At 34.4% G+C, this 17,588-nt stretch overlaps 1 protein-coding gene and 1 long non-coding RNA gene across 7 annotated transcripts in view; one reads left to right on the forward strand and one right to left on the reverse strand.

Moving 5' to 3' along the window:
• LOC106725720 overlaps positions 1–11,644 on the reverse strand; it is a 25,605-nt gene extending 13,961 nt beyond the window's left edge. The window contains exon 1 of the long non-coding RNA XR_001361644.1: positions 11,574–11,644. This is a non-coding gene — a long non-coding RNA (uncharacterized LOC106725720). The remainder of the gene's footprint in view (positions 1–11,573) is intronic.
• The window catches only part of USO1 (USO1 vesicle transport factor), a 79,616-nt gene that overhangs the window by 20,992 nt on the left and 41,036 nt on the right, over positions 1–17,588 (forward strand). For 3 of the 6 annotated variants that reach the window (XM_005856635.2, XM_005856637.2, XM_014537835.1), the window contains 6 exons: positions 2,346–2,422; positions 4,692–4,703; positions 11,576–11,676; positions 12,087–12,189; positions 12,346–12,401; positions 14,157–14,277. In XM_005856635.2, coding sequence (XP_005856697.1) covers positions 2,346–2,422; positions 4,692–4,703; positions 11,576–11,676; positions 12,087–12,189; positions 12,346–12,401; positions 14,157–14,277 — 470 coding nt within the window. The remainder of the gene's footprint in view (positions 1–2,345; positions 2,423–4,691; positions 4,704–11,575; positions 11,677–12,086; positions 12,190–12,345; positions 12,402–14,156; positions 14,278–17,588) is intronic. The other 3 variants (XM_005856638.2, XM_005856636.2, XM_014537837.1) reach the window with 2 other exon arrangements.

Raw genomic sequence — 17,588 nt, forward strand, 5'->3', positions numbered from 1 at the left:
AATATTTTTTGAGGATTTTAGCATCTATGTTCATCAGGGATATTGGCCTGTAATTCTCTTTCTTTGTAGTCTTTTTATCTGGTTTTGGAATTAGTATAATATTGACCTCATAAAAAGACCTTGGAAGTGTACCTTCCTCTTGGAATATTTTGGAATAGTTTGTTTGTTCTTTTTTGAATGTTTGGTAAAACTCCCCTGTGAAGCTATCTGGACCAGGGCTTTGTTTTGCTGGGAGTTTTTTGATTGCCGCTTCAGTTGCTTCAGTTGTTACCAGCCTATTCAGGTTTTCTGATTCTTCCTGATTCAATTTTGGAAGATTGTATTTTTCTAGAAATGTGTCCATTTCATCCACGTTGTCCAGCTTGTTGGCATATAGTTGTTCATAGTATTTTCTTACAATCCTTTGTATTTCTGTGGTTTCAGTGGTTACTTTACCTCTTTTGTTTCTGATTTTATTTATTTGGGTCCTCTCTCTTTGTTTCTGATGAGTCTGGCTAAAGGTTCATCAATCTTGTTTATCTTTTCAAAGAATCTGCTCTTGATTTCATTGATCTTTTGTTTTTGTTTTTTGTTTTTTTATCTTGTGTCATTTATTTTCTCTCTGATCTTTATTGTTTCCTTCCTTCTACTTACTCTGGGCTTTTCTTGTTCTCATTCTAATTCTTTAAGTTGTAGGGTTAGATACTTTATTTAAAAGTATTATTGTTTTTTGACGTAGGCCTATAGTACTGTGGACTTCCTTCTCGGGACTGCTTTCTCTATGTCCCATAGATTTTTGGATTGTTATGTGTTCATTTTTATTTGTTTCAAGGAAGTTCCTGATTTCTTTCTTGATCTCATTGGTAATCCATTCATTGTTTAATAACATACCAGTACTAGCCTCCATGTGTTTGAATGTTTTGAGTGTTTTTAGTGTAGTTGATTTCTGATTTCATGCCGTTGTGATCTGAGAACATGCTTGATTTTATTTCAATCTTCTTGAACTTGTAGAGATTTGTTTTGTGTCCTAACATGTGGTCTGTCTTTGAGAATGACCCATGTACACTTGAGAAGAATGTGTATTTTGCAACTTTGGGGTGAAATGTTCTGTATATGTCAGTTAAATCCATCTGATCCATTGTGTCATTTACAGTCACTGTTGATTTTTGTCTAGAAGATCTGGGGTGTTAAAGTCCTATACTGTGACTATATTGCTGTCGATCTCTCCCTTAAAGTCCTTAAAGAAGTTTTTTTTATATATTTAGGTGCTCCTATATTGGATTGCATATATGTTTCTCATGGTTATATACTCTTGTCGTATTGATCCTTTTATTATTATTAGTGCCCTTTATTGTCTCTTGTTATGGCCTTCATTTTGAAGTCTATTTTTTTAGGTATTAGCATTGCTACCCCACCTTTTTTTTCCCGTTAACATTTACATGAAAATTGTTTTCCCATCCATTCACTCTCATCCTGTGTGAGTCTTTAGTTCTGAGGTGGATCTCTTATAGTCAGCATATATATGGGTCATGTTTCATTACCCACTAGCTACCCTAAGTCTTTTGATTGGAGCATTTAAACCATTTACATTTAAGGTTATTATTGATAAGTACTTATTTATTTCCATTTTAATTCTTTATGCCTCTGTTTTTCTATTTCTTATTATTATTACAGTAGTACCTTTAACATTTCTTGCCGTGTTGATTTAGTGTTGGTAAACTCCTTTAGTCTTTTTGTGTATAGGCAGCTCTTTATTTTACCATCTATTTTGAATGAGATAGCCTTGCTGGATAGAATAGTCTTGGCTTCAGATTCTTGTTTTTCATTACCTTGAATACTTCATGCCATTCACTTCTGATCTGTAAAGTTTCTGATGAGAAATCAGCTGACAGCCTTATGGGAGCTCCTTTGTAGGTAACAAATTGCTTTCCTCTTGCTGCTTTTAATATCATCATCATATATAATAAAAGGGTAATATGCAAATTGACTGAACAGTGGAACAACCAGAATGCCCAAGGCCCCTCACTCCAGCTGGCCCCACCCCTGAGCGGTTCCCCCACTCTGATTGGGGGAGGGGCTGGCCTGAAAACCACCCGCAGCCCCTCACCCCGGCCAGCTCCACCCCGAGCAGGTACCCAGACCCGGATTGGGGGCAGGGCCAACCGGCAAACCATCCGCAGCCCCTTGCCCCTGATGACCTGCCTTATGGCCCCCATCGGGCCGGCCAAGCTGGACCCCACCAGGGCACGAATTCATGCACCAGGCCTCTAGTTTTATATAATCTTGTTAAATAACTGTCTAAAAATGGTCATAACAGTTCATACTCTAACTAGCAGTGTATAAATGTAATAATTTCTTTTTTCCAGTTCGGATTCTGAAATAATAGGTTATGCTTTGGATACACTATTTAATATAATATCTAATGATGAAGAAGATGAAGTAGGTAAGTTTCTTTTACTATGTATTTTGTACATAAAGTTAACTGGATTGTACCAATTTTATGTGTGTTTTTCTTTTCTTTTTCTTTTTTATGAATAAAGGAAAGACATATGCTTAGTTCCAGAAAAGTATCTTTAAAATGATTGCCTTATATGTAATTTGGAGATGAAATATGATTCTTTTCTTTTAAAAAATATTTATCCCTCTGTTTGTATTTGGTTTTAGTCAAGCAATATGAATATTAGTAATCTCTGGATTAAATAATCATTTTTGGCTATTGGCTAAAAATCAAGCTATTTTATTTATGTTATTTGGTGAGCAGTATGAGGTTTTTTCCTAATAAATACTTAAACTTTTAACATAGGACTCATGATAATTTATAAAGAGCAACAACTTGTTAAATTAAGAAAGTCTTTTTTAAGAGCACCAGCCTGCGGACTGAAGGGTCCCAGATTCGATTCCAATCAAGAGCACATGCCTTGGTTGCAGGCTCCTCCCTGGCCTGGGCCAAGTCAGGGCTCGTGCAGGAGGCAATCAATCAATGTGTTTCTTTCACATTGATGTTTCTCTCTGTCTTTACCTCTCTCTTCTTACTCTCTTTAAAAATCAATGGAAAAAATATCCTCGGGTAAGGATTTAAAAAAAGAAGAAGAAGAAAAAGAAAGTCTTTTTTACATTGAATCTGTTTAGTGTGACATGATATGAATAAGTTTGAAATCTACACATTTTTTTCATACATCCTTTCCTTTTTTGTTTCAAATTACTTGCTTACTTAAGGTAGTCTGTCATTAATTTATTTTATTGTCAGTATGTGAAACACTTTACTAGAAGTCTGAATACATTCTGTTTGCATATTATAAAAACATGCATTGATTAACATTTCACAGTGCTGTTGAAGAGTGCATTGTTATCAGATTGGCTGTTGCAGTAGGACATAATGGGTTTTTCATTATTCTAGACAGTCAGAAAGGTAGACATGCATGCATGCATTTTGTAAGTCTAATTTACATTGAAATAATAGGATTTTAAAAAAATCTTGAGTAAACAATTCATAAAGAAATATAGATGATATTGGGTTTACAATGTTTTTTTAAAATAAAAGTAGAGCAGAAATATATGTAGATACTAACATCACAGAATATCAGTAATGGGGACATTTTAAACTGGGTTTATTGAATAGGCAAAATTTCTTAGACTTAAATATCCTTTTTCTTACATTTTTATTTCTCTGTAATATCTAGCTTATAACTAACTTTATTAATTTTTCAGGGGTGAAAAATCTTCAGTAAATATAATTTGGGTCCCTATGGTAAAAGAAGCTGTCAATCACATGACAGTATTGAAATACAGTATACACAAGAACATATTTTGAAGAAGATACCTATTTTGCCTAGTTATTTCTCTAAGAAAATTAAGTACAACACACTTGTTATAATATGTTAAAAGACTCTTTTTTTCCTGTTCCAAATTATAACTCTCTTTTGTAGTTTATAATGGATGATTTTCCTGTTTTACAAAATATATAGCAGCAATAAATTTTAGTTAGGTGGTTTTCCTTTATTATAAATTTTTAATATAATCATGTTCAGAGTCCTAATTTTATTGTTTCACTTCATATATTTGGGCTCTTTATTTTTAATTCAACATCAAAAAATTATCCTTTGGCTAAAAAAAGATAAACTATTCTGTACTAGAATCACTTTTTCTAAGAAAGATTAAAATAGGAACTTAATCTTTCATCAAAAGGTCATTCTTACCGGCCCTGGCCAGGTTGCTCAGTTGGTTAGACCTTTATCCCCATATACCAAAGTTGTGGGGATTGATCTCCAGTTAGGGCACATGAAAGAATCACCAGTGAATGCATGGATGGGTGGAATGATGGATTGTCTCCCTCCTTCCCTCCCTCCCTCCCTCCCTTTCCTCCCACTTCCCTCCATCCCTACCTTCCTCTCTCTTAAAATAAAAAAATCAATACATGAAGTTGACATAATGAACTTTACTTTAGAGTTCTTTATCTTGGAGATATTTTATAACCCCTTCATTTATTGAAAAGTCTGTCTCATCATCCTGAATATATAGCATATGCTATATCTCTTTTGCTATTTGAGTAAAATGAATATGAGTCTCTTCTGTTTAGAAATTATATTGCTTACTTGACATTTTTAAACTCGTATTTATTGTATTGTGAATTCTACTACATAAGAAACTATTTTATCACCCACTTTTTATGTATGTATATTTATTTATGTATTTATTTTTGTCTACCTTTTCAGATGATCTTGAAGGTAAAAGATTGTATTTACATATGCATGATGCTTTTAGGCATAATTTCTGGTAATATAAAAGGACACTGTCAAGTGATGTTTAATTCTGGCTGGTAAATTGAGATTTGTTTCACTATATAAGAATTCCTTAATTAAAGAGCAATATATGATCAACTTATATTGCTGTTTTTTATTTTTATGACTGCTAAATCTATCTATTGGCTAGAACACAGAAAAAAATCTAGTGCATTTTTTAACAAAATTAAAGCTATTTCTCTGGTAGTACAATCTATTTGAATTACTTTTTGTGTACTTCCTGGAAAAATTTCAGGCAATTTATTTAAAAATAAAAAAATAATATTTGAATATGTATACGTACAAATGTATACACATAAATTTTATCCTTATTCAATAAGAACTGGAAAGTATTTCAGTTCAGAAAATACTTAAATGTTGATATTGTCCCTTTAAAGTAATGCATGTATAATAATATCTGGTTACTGACATTTTTTATATTAATTTATAGAACTCACCAATATTGTCTGTCTTTATTTCTGGTGATCTGTTTCAAGTTCCATTTACTTTTAACATTGATATTTCTTTAATTCATAATTAAAGGTACTAAGTTTTATTTTATATTGTTTTACCATTTTTTCCTAGACCCTAAACATTTTAAAATAAGGAAGGGAATATCCTTATCTAAAGGAGATTTAAAATGGTACAAAAGAAAGTTGCCCATACCGAACAAAACGATAACAAAAAACTAACTTATTAAGATATATAGCTTTACTTTTGTGTCATCTGAATCCCTTGTTTGAAAGCAGAAAATACAGGAGCATTATGCCTTAACTCTTGTGACAATAGCTCATCCGTGTTGGGTAGCACAGATCAGTAGTCGTTGTTTCTATTATTGTTTCAGCATACTTGTTTAGAACATTAACACTTACAGTGCTTTTATGTCCATTATCTTATTTGATTCTCATAGCAGCCTTGAGGTAGGTGCTATTTTTCTGTTTTCTAAAAATGGAAGCCCAGAGACCATTTAACTTACAAGGTGTCATCTAGTAAGTAGGATAACAGTGGATCACTATATTTTTGGATACATTCTCCCCCCCCCCCCTAAGATTTCTGTTTTAATAAATTGTGGCCATTTTACTAACTAGATTCTTTATTAAACCTTATAATTTTCATAACTAGTTTGTAGAGGATGCATACAAACGTTAAAAAAATATAGGTGTGCTTGTTTAACTAATTCACTATGGTGTAAAAGAAGATATACTTCATAGTCCCTCACTCTGACTTAGGACTACTTTTGTTAAAATATCTTTTTTTATAAAATAGTTTTGTCCTGCTGATATGGAATGGAATTTCAAAGAGAAGGTCCACAAATGTTTTTGAGTATTATTTATACCTCTGGAAAAAAGATAACTGTAAATACATTTGAAGAATAAATGTATTTAGTTAAAAACCAATTATATAAATAGGCCTAAAATGTTTTCAAGGGTATATAAGGACTTTTTAAAAAGCAGTCTTTAATTCTATATACCTGTCTTTGGTTTCTTTTTCACTATAGTAACAAAGGGCCATTTAGTTCTTATTTTATTTTTTCATTTATCTTATAATAAAGAGTACTTACTTTTACAGGTTATAATAAGTATAGCATATAAAATACAAGATATAAAAATAGACTTAGCTCTAGGAGTTTTAAAACTAGAGCTAAGTATATTTAATGAGAGAGGATGCTTGTCTCATATCAGAGGTTACATGTAAAACAGATACACTTTTTCATAGGTCTAATTTTGATTTACAACTTTTAGGTATAATTAACATAGTCATTTTAGCTTAAGTTACTGCTACACCAAAGTAGTTTGTATGTTACTTTAATTGCTTAGCTAGTTTTTGTGGAACTCTACATGTCTTTATATATATAGATATATAGATATATATATAATTGATTTCAGAGAGGAAGGGAGAGGGAGAGAGAGATAGAAACATCAGTGATGAAAATCATTGATCGTCTGCCTTCAGACTGCCCCCTACTGAGAATTGAGCCCACAACCTGGGCATGTGCCCTGACCAGGAATTGAACCATGACCTCCTGGTTCATAGATTGATGCTTAACCACTGAGCTACACCAGCTGGGCCAGAAGTGCTGTCTTATACTTAAAGGAAGTAAAGTTCATTTCACTAACAGCTTTTTCAAATTGACAATATTAAGCCAGAAGGAACCATAGATCCTTGGAACACGATCATATTTTCCTAATTCATTTCCAAACAGCTCTTAATTGTATATTGTTAAGCTACAGTATTTTATACATTAAAGCTACAAAATAAATCAAATATGTTAACTCCACTTCTTGCTAAGTCATTAGCTTGTATTCATTGCAAACATGAATTAAACTTTTTCCTTGGTTAAACCTACATTCCTTAAAGGGTAGATATCTCAGAATACTTTGTATTAAAATGGGTCCATAGTTAAATATGTTAAATAAACAAAACATACTATATTACCCTCTGAAGCATCACAAAATTTACATAAATAATAGTAAGTGCGTGCCCTGACTAGTTTGGCTCAGTGGATAGAGCGTCGGCCTGCGGGCTGAGGGGTCCCAGGTTCGATTCCGGTCAGGGGCGTGTGCCTTGGTTGCGGTTACATCCCCAGTGGGGGGTGTGCAGGGGGCAGCTGATTGATGTTTCTCTTTCATCGATGTTTCTAACTCTGTCCCTCTCCCTTCCTCTCTGTAAAAAAATCAATAAAATATATTTTTAAAAAATAATAGTAAGTGCAAATATAGTGATTTGTTAATCCATTCCCCTTTTGGTGGGCATTTGGATTGTTTTCAGTTTTTGGCAGTTCCAAATAAAGCTTCTATAAATATCATGTACAAGTCTTTATATGGACATATATTTTCATTTCTTTTGAATAAATACCTAGCAATAGAATACCTAAGAGATAATAGTAAGTGTATGTTTAACTGTATAAGAAAAGGTCAAACCATTTTTCAACATAGTTGTACCCTTTTACATTCTCACTGGTAATCTATGAGTTCCAGTTCTTCCACATTCTCTCCAATACTTGGTAATGGTCAGTCTTTTTAAATTTTAGCTGTTCTAGTAGATAATAATAGTATTTCATGGTTGTTTTAATTTGTATTTTCATAAAGAATAATGCTGTTAAGCAACTTTTTGTGTGCTTATTTGCCATCTACAGTGGGGCCTTGACTTACGAGTTTATTTCGTTCAGTGACGGAGCTCGTAACTCAAATTACTCGTATGTCAAATCAAAAAGTGAACGAGTGAGACACGTGATGCTGGGCTGATGTTGTGGCGTTCACTGTGAGTTCGCTGCGCCAACTAGCGGTGGGGTATCTGAAGCTGGCTCGTAACCTGAATTTTAAACGGCTCATATCTCGAAAAACTCGTTAGTCGGGACACTCGTAAGTCAAGGCCCCACTGTATATATTTTTCTTTTTGGCAAAGTGTTTATTCAAATCTTTTGCTTTTTTTACTAGATTATATTCTTATTTTTCAGTTGTAAGAATTCTTTATATATTCTAGATACAAGTCCATTGTGATATGTCTTTCACAAATATTCTCCCTGTCTGTGACTTGCCTTTTCATTTTCCTAATATTATATTTTGGAGAGCAGGTTTTAACTTTTGATTAAGTCCATCTTATCAATTTTTTTTCTTTTCTAACTTAACTTTTTGTTTCCTATTTATGAAATCTTTGCCAAACCTAAAATCACTAAGATTTTCTTCTGTGATTTTTTTTTACAGTTTTAATTCTTATGGTTAGATCTGTAGTCCATTTCTACTTTTACACTTTTGAGCTAATGGATCTATTTCTGGACTTTCTGTTCTATTGGAATTTCTGTTCTATTTGTCTGAATTTCTGTCCTTTTGTCTATGTGACACTCTCTTGATTATTGTAGCTTTATAATAAATCTTGAAATCATGTACTTAAGTCCTCCAACTTTTTCAGTCCTCTGTGTGTGTTTTCAAAATCACTTTGGCCCTTTTAGGTTCTTTGTAGTCCCACATCAATTTTAGAATCAATTGATCAATTTCTATTTTAAAAACTGACTTTGGGATTCTGGTGAATCTGTAGGTTGAATTAGGGAAAACCAACATCTTAACAAAATTGCATCTTCTAATACAAAAACACAGTATATGTGTTTATTTAGGTCTTTAATATTTCTCAGCAGCATTTCAGAGTTTTCAAAGTATAGGTCTTATACATCTTCTATGAAATATATCCCTAAGTCTTTTAATATTTTTGGTGCTGTTTCAAGTGGTATTGTTTTTTAAATTTCAGTCTCTAATTATTCATTGCCAGTATATAGAAATGCAATTAATTTTGTATATTGACCTTTCATTCCTCACAACTTTGCTAAACTCATTTACTAGTACTAGTTTGAATAGCTTTTTTATAGGTTCCATAAGATTTTATACATAGGCAAACATGTCATCTATAAATAGAGTTTTACTTCTTCCTTTTTCAATCTGCATGCCTTTTATTTCTTTTTCTTGCCTATGGCATTAAGATTCCAATACATTGTTGACTGGAAGTGGTGAAAGTGGATATTCTTGCTCTTTCCTGATCTTAAGTGGAAAACATTCAGTCTTTCACCATCAAGAGTGTTGTTAGCTGTAAGTTTTACATAGATGCCCATCATCCAGTCTTGTAACTTTAAATATTTATATTTACCATTTTAATGTATATATAGAACCCAAACTTCTCCACATTTATGCTTGTATTCATCCAACTGCTCACTTGATATCTTCTCTCAGATTTTTATAAGGTGTCTCAAACTTGCCAGAATTAAACTTCATATTCTTTCTATACTCTTAAATTGCTTCTCCCACTGGGTTACCATCGCAGTAACTGGCAGCTCCATCCTTCCAACTCCTCAAACCAAAACCTTGGAATCACCCTTTCTTTTTTTTTCTTTTTCTTTTTGCTTTTCATACTCCTCTATGCAGTATGTCAGCAAATGCTGTTCCATTTTCATGAAATTATGACCACTAAGTTTTAAGCCCTTTTAACCTTCATTTTTGCCTCCTATTCTGTCTCCCTTTTCAAACCCTTGTTCCCTGACATTCTATGCTTAGCATAGCTGTCAGTAATTCTTTTAAAAACTAAAGTATATTTTGTTTTAAGTAATAAAGTTTTAAGATTCAGAAACTGAATTCTTTTACAGATGCAAGAAGTAAGAGAGATATTTCTTAAAGTTTTTGAAAAATAAACCAAGCATATTTGGATACATAGTCAATATTGGAAAACATTTTCTCTCTACTTGTGGTTTCTTATTGTTTTTCTTTCCTCTACAAAAATTAGATATGATTATCACTCTCACTGTTGGATTGCTTTGTTTTTCTTATCATGTACTGGATTTTTTTTCTATTTCTGAAGTATTTTATTATTAAAATCACACATTTGAAAAAGAACTGTTTGAGAGATAATAAATAGGTTTGACCTTGATTGCCAGCTTCATTGGTTTATAGTCACTGCCTGGAGCAAAGTGCGGACAAGGATTCTGATGCTCAGCATATGCTGTGATCAATTGGCTGCATCTGGTGTGGGTTAGGGAATGGGGAACAGTGTATTTGCCATCTCTAAACTGTGTTAATAGTATAGGCAAATTTTAAATGATAGTTTGCTTTGGCAGTTGGTGCTTCAGTAGTTATTAGTGATCCTTTATATTTTTGGCAAAGTACATTGAAACAACAAATAGTTTAATCTAAAGACTGAAGTTTTAAGGACAAATATGAAACTTTGCTAACTTTGTTTAAAAAGATATGGAGGAATCTGCAAGTAACTGGTTAATTCCATAATTAAATTATTTAACACAATAACACTCAGAGTCAGTAAGGACTATATATTCAATAATGTTTTCAAGGCAGGAGGTTTTGAGACATAATTTACATACAGTATAATTTACTTTTGGGGGTTTTATAGTCCTGTGTGTTTGGGCAAATGTTTACAACAGTAGTGTAACCATAATCACATTAGAGATAGAATGTTTCCATCATCCCAATAAGTTTCCTTGTACCCTAATTAGAGGTTTAACCTAAAAATGTCCTCAAGAAATATCTTTTGTTTATCATATTTAAAGCATAAAAATTTGAAATAGTGCCATTTGCAACAATGTGGATGGATCTTAAGAGTATTATGGCCCTAGCTGGTTTGGCTCAGTGGATAGAGCGTCAGCCTGCGGACTGAAGGGTCCCAGGTTCGATTCTGGTCAAGGGCACATGCCTAGGTTGTGGGCTTGATCCCCAGTAGGGGACGTGCAGGCGGCAGCCAATCAATGATTCTCTCTCATCATTGATGCTTCTATCTCTCTTTCCCTCTCCCTTCCTCTCTGAAATCAATAAAGATATATATATATTTTTTTAAAAGAGAATTATGCTAAGTATAATAAGTCAGATGGGAAAGGACAAGAACCATACGATTTCACTCAGAAATGGTATAGAAAGCAAAAAGCAATAAACAAACAAAACAAATTAAAAAACATACTCATAGATACAGACAACTGAATGGTGGTTACCAGAAGGGAAGCAGAGGGAGGACAAAGAGGGTAAAGGGGGTAAAATACATGGTGATGGAAGGAGACTGACTTCGGGTGGTAAGCACACAACAGAGTACACAGATGTATTATAAAGTTGTACACCTGAAGTTTATATAATTTTATTAACCAATATTACCCCAATAAATTTACTAATAAGAAAAAAAAATATTTATTTAAATGACATTGAAAATTAATTTAAGGATATGTTTTTCAGCATAATTGTACCAAGGAAATTATCATTTCTGCTTAGCTCCTTAAAAAAAAAAAGAATAACATAACACTGCATCATATTGAAGTGCTTTATCTTTTAATATTACAGAAGAAAATTCCACAAGACAGAGTGAGGATTTGGGAAGTCAGTTTACAGAAATTTTTATTAAGCAGCAAGAAAATGTCACTCTCCTGTTATCTTTGTTGGAGGTAAATAAAGAACCTTGTCATTTTTGTCATCTTAAGCTTTTTTATCCTTTTGGGTAAAGCATTATATATATATGTGTGTGTTTGTATATATATATATATATATATACAAACACACATATTTGAAATAGTGAGATTTGCTGTATCATTGCAAGAGATTCACATGCATATTTTAAGAACTATATAATCTGTTAAAATGCTCAGCTTATTTCCAGTTTTACAAAACACTGTTTTATCTAGTCAGTAACAGTGAATAAGTTTGAGCAATTTCTATCAATTCTATTTTTGTTTTTTTATTTCTTAAATTAAAGTTTGAAAAAATTTTGTTTGTGATTTTTAGCACCACTATTAAGTTGAAAAAAACACATGTGTGTGTGTTTTAAATGTAAACATTTTACATTCTTACCTTCCAGGACTTTGACTTCCATGTCCGATGGCCCGGTGTGAAGCTTCTTACTTCTCTTTTGAAGCACCTAGGGCCTCAGGTGCAGCAAATTATTTTAGTTAGTCCCATGGGTAAGTGACTTATCTTCTTTAAATCATTTTGATTTAAAAGTCAGGATCATTCCTAAAGGGGAGGACTGAAATGATGTGTTAATAAATTGTTTATAACTTGAATCACTATTTGTGTTTTTGATCTGCCAGTATTTTTCACATGGTTGTGTGTTCTAGGTGTTTCAAGACTGATGGACTTATTAGCAGATTCCAGGGAAGTTATACGTAATGATGTAAGTTAAATTTGAAAAACAAGCCTAAGAATATGCACCTTTATTTTTTCTTGCTTTGCAAATTAAATATTTGTTGATTAGGTTCCAGTTCCCCTTTTTGCTAGGATATTTCCTAGCTGATCAGTGTTCTTAATTTTACAATACATTGGGAAATGTGTAACATTTGGCTGTCTCACTTTTAGTGATCAATGGGTTTGATTCAGGTGGTTACAGCCAGATCACTCTATTATAAAGCTGTCAACCTTACCTTAAATTCATCCATTACACCTGATTATCCATTAATGATTATTGCTTAAATAGCTTATTTTGTTGAGAATTACAACATGATGATTTTTATAATTTTATTATTTTACATTTATGAAGCTGTGATCTTACACAAAGAATTTTACTTCATCAACTAGTCTACTTTGTTTATTCTGAAATACATTTTATACATGAAAGACCAGATAAATAAAATCAACCTTTTAGTTGTCAGTTTTTAAAGTAAGGAATTGGTGCCCTCGTACTTTCAAATGACCAGATCAGATACTTTCATTCTTAATAGCATTTTAGTGGATGTGTTTGATTAGAGCAATATATTTCTTAACAGGGAAAAGAAACACATGTACTGGGAAATTAAAAGTCGCATATAAAAAAAGTAACAAAGATATTATCCTTGTTTTACACATAAATGTACTAATACTCAGAATTTATGTAATTTGCTTAAAGTTGCACAACTAGTAACCAGGACAACCATTTTTTAAACCCACTTTATCAAACTCAGAGCCTTAGTATGCTTTCTACTGTATTTCTTCCTCCCTTTGTTAGCAGTTAAACTCAAGTTGGCAGCATTAAGTAGGAAAATTTAACATCTAAAAATAATCATTTTTGCCTTTCTCATCTTAATGTTGAGACTTGACAGGAAAATTCAAAGAACAAGCTCAATAAGGCCATGGGCATTTTTTTGTCTTATGCGAATACTTATCTGCCCAGTACTGATAGCAAAGTGCTAATTTGCCTCTTTGGTACTTTGGAACCACCTATTTGCTATTCCTTTGTTTTATAGTGAAAGAAGCAGAAATGGGTAACAGTGAGTTTTTCTTGAATGTTAAGAGGTTGCAGAATCCTATAGTATATAATAAAGAGCTGATATGCTAATTAGACCAGACAGCAGAACGACCCTCTGGACGACCTTTGGATAAAGCCGGGGCTGCGAGGGCCGAGCTCCTTGCACGAATTTCGTGCATCAGGCCTCTAGTATGTAAATAAAATCCAACATAATAGGAGCTGAGAAAAGCTAAAAATCAGAAGCAAAACTGTGAATTGTCTCAATCTGGATATGCCAGAATTGAGTTTTGGAAATTTGGGGGAATCATAAGAATATCTGAATTTTCTGTGCTACAATGTGATGATATTCATTGATTTATATTCTTGAATTCACAATTTAATGTAATTGCTATTGTGAAGCATGTGCAGAGGCATTCCTGAGACAGATATAATGCTAAACTCTTAACACCACAATGAAAGTTGTATAGTGATTGATGAATATGCAAGAATTATTGTATGTTTATGTTTACAGTGAAAAGAGAACTGAATTAGGAATTGGTAGACATGGATTTAAGTCTAGGCTCTCTCCTTGTTTTCCTTATCTATGAATTAAAGGGATTGGACTTGTGAAATTCCTATCACTTCTAAAATTCTATGGTTTTTGAGAGTAATTTTAAAATGTCTTATAAAACTTGTACTCCACTAAACATTATTGTTCTTCTCCATAAGGGTGTCTTACTACTACAAGCACTAACAAGAAGTAATGGCGCAATCCAGAAAATTGTTGCTTTCGAAAATGCTTTTGAGAGACTACTGGACATTATTACAGAGGAGGGCAACAGTGATGGAGGTACAGTATGAATAGATTTATCTTAAGTGATTCCTTTTGTGCTCACTAAACTGTTAATTTCTGGAGAATACACTTGAAGGAAGAAATGAGGACTCTCACTTTATATTCTTTTTTTCACTATGATGTGTTGTGTATAGATTTCTTTTTATTCTGTTTGATATTTGTTAGGCATCTGGAATCTAGATTAGTGTCTATCATAATTTCTGGAGAAATCTCAGCTATATCTCTTCAAATACCACCCTGCCACATTTTCTCCTCTTTTTAAACTCAGATTCAGTTCTCTGTCATCTGTCATTTAACTCTCACCTATTGTCTTACTTTTTCTTCTGTGTTGTCCATCTTTATGTCTTTCCAGCCTTTATTCTGGATTTTTTCTTCTGATATGTTTTCTATTTTAACAATTCTCACTTCACCTATATTTAATTTGCTAATAAATGTGTTCATTTCATTGAGGGTTTTTTTCCAATTATATTGAGATATAGTTGACATACAGCACTGTATAAGTTTAAAGTGTACAGCATAATGATTTGATTTACATATATTTTGAAATGATTACCACAGTAAGTTTAGTTAACATCCATCTATTGATTTTTCATGAGGTTTTTTTATCCTAACCCAAGGATATGTTTTATTTCTTTTCAAATTGGTTTGAGAGAGAGAAAGACAGACACCAATGTGAGAGATCATTGGTTGCTTCATGTTCGCACACTCACTGGGCAACCTAGGTATGTGCCCTGACTGGGAATCGAACCCACAACTTTTTGGTGTACAGGATGATGCTCCAACCAACTGAGCCACCAGGCCAGGGCAATCCATTGACTTTTTAATGTTTCTTTTCTGGAAGTACTGTTTGGTTCTTTGGTAAATGTGTGTGATTTTTTTTAATATAATTTCTTTTTCTCTGCAGTTATTTTCAACTACATTTTATTTCTTTGAACTTAAGAAACAATTATGTCATAGTCTCTGTCTGATAATCCCAATATTTTCAGTCTTTGTGAGTCTGGTACTTTTGCTCTGCTCATTCTTGTGCATGGTACAATATTTTCTGAGTACATGGTTATCTTTTACTATGGGTTGTTGTACTTAACAGAATTATTTATAGGAATTTAAAGCCTAGGATGAAGGAAATTTCTTTCAGAGAAAACATATGTTAGTTTCTGCCAAGCCTTGGGGGATCACATTAATCCAAATTCAAGACGTGAGATTTCCTAGAACACTCAGGCAATGCAAACTGAGGCTGCAAGATCTATGAGGACTAGTTAACTTCTGGTCACTCTCACCCTGAAGATAAAGCCCTTTGAATTCTCAGCTTATTAGGTGGAGAGTTTTCTGTTAGTTTTCCTTCCCACCTTGTGTATGCTCCTGACTTTGGTTTATTTTTCCTCTACCCCAATCTAAAGATTTGAGAGTCTTTACCAGTGGTTCTCAACCTTCTGGCCCTTTAAATACAGTTCCTCATGTTGTGACCCAACCATAAAATTATTTTCGTTGCTACTTCACAACTGTAATGTTGCTACTGTTATGAATCATAATGTAAATATCTGATATGCAGGATGGTCTTAGGCGACCCCTGTGAAAGGGTCATTCGACCACCAAAGGGGTCGCGACCCACAGGTTGAGAACCACTGCTTTAGACAGTAGATGATAAATTAAATAAAATTAGATAAACAAGAAAGATTAGATGAGTCACTTAGGATGAGTGCAGAATGAGAATGGAAATGCTAGGATAGAACCTAAGGTATGCCAATAGTTAAGGGATAGTAAAGGAGTAGTTGGTAAAAGAGACTGAGAAGGAAAAGGCTGAGAGACAAGAGGAAAACTGCATTTTTAGAAGGGTCGGGGGAATGGGTAGCAGAGATGTGTCTATGGGATTTAGAACATGAACATCATTAGTGACATTTGTGAGAGCAGTTGTGTAATAGTATTTGCCTCAGAATCCAGATTGCAGTCTCAAGGAGTGAATTACAAGTGGGAAAGTAGAATAGTAAATAAAATTTATATAAGGAATTTGGAAAAGGCACGGGAGAGAGGTAAACATGAACTGGAGGTTTGACAGGGATGTTTGTGTGTTTTTTGTTTTTATTTGTTTTCTTGATTTTAGAGAGAGAGGTAGGGAGAGGGGGAGAGAGAGAGAAATATGGATGTGAGATAGAAACATTGATCTGCCTCCTGCATGCCCCCTACTGGGTATCAAGCCCACAACCTGGGCATGTGCCCTGACCGGAAATTGAACTGGCAACCTTTTGATGTATGGGCCAATGCTCACCTGCAAGGGAGCAATGGATGGTTTTTATGTTCTTAAATTTTTTATTGACATGAAATATTTCAAACATACAGAAAACAATAGAAATAGCATAACAAACACTTGAGCACCTACCATTTAACTCTATTAAATGCTTACATTTTGCCATTCATATATCAGATTTTTTTAAATAAATAAAACACAACAGATAGTTAAGTGTATAACCATTCTAACATTTTCCCCAACCTTCCTTCTCTAAGATCACAATATTCTGATTTTGTTGTTTTTCCTTCCTATGTGTGCTTTCATACTTTCAGTACTTATTTGTGTGAGTCTATATATAAACATTATACACATCTATATATATAAAAGCCTAATATGCTAAGTGTCCGACTGTTCATTTGACCAGTCGCTGTGACATGCACTAACCCCCAGGGGGCAGACGCTCCGACCGGTAGGTTAGCTGGCTGCTGGGGTCCAGCCGATTGGGACTGGGCAAGACAGGCTGGACACGCCCTGGAGCCCTCCCGCAGTCCCTCCCAGCCAGCCAGCCCCCGATTGGCTCCAATCGGGACTGAGCGAGACAGCCCCGATTGGGACTGGGCAAGAGGGGCTGGACATGCCCTGGAGCCTTCCTGCGGTCCCTCCCCTGCCTCAGTCATGCACTGGTGGAGTCCCTCGTCCTGGCCTATACCCTCTCGCAATCCATGACTCCTTGGGGGATGCCAGAGAGCTGGTTTTGGCCCGATCCCCACAGTCCAGGCCGAGGGACCCCACCGGTGCACGAATCCTTGCACCAGGCCTCTAATATATTCATAAACAATATATATACTAGAGGCCCGGTGCACAAAAATTTGTGCACTCGGGGGGGAGGGGGGGGTCCCTCAGCCCGGCCTGTGCCCTCTCGCAGTCTGGGACCCCTCGGGAGATAACGACCTGCTGGTTTAGACCTGCTCCCGGGTGGCAGAGGGCAGGCCCAATCCCTAGGTGCAGCCCCTGGTCGGGCTCAGAGCAGGGCTGATTGGGGAGTTGGGGCGCCACCCCCTGTCATGCACAGAGCAGGGCGGAT

This window comes from Myotis brandtii, unplaced genomic scaffold (genome assembly GCF_000412655.1).
Source record: "Myotis brandtii unplaced genomic scaffold, ASM41265v1 scaffold1038, whole genome shotgun sequence".
Classification (NCBI taxonomy): Eukaryota; Metazoa; Chordata; class Mammalia; order Chiroptera; family Vespertilionidae; genus Myotis; species Myotis brandtii.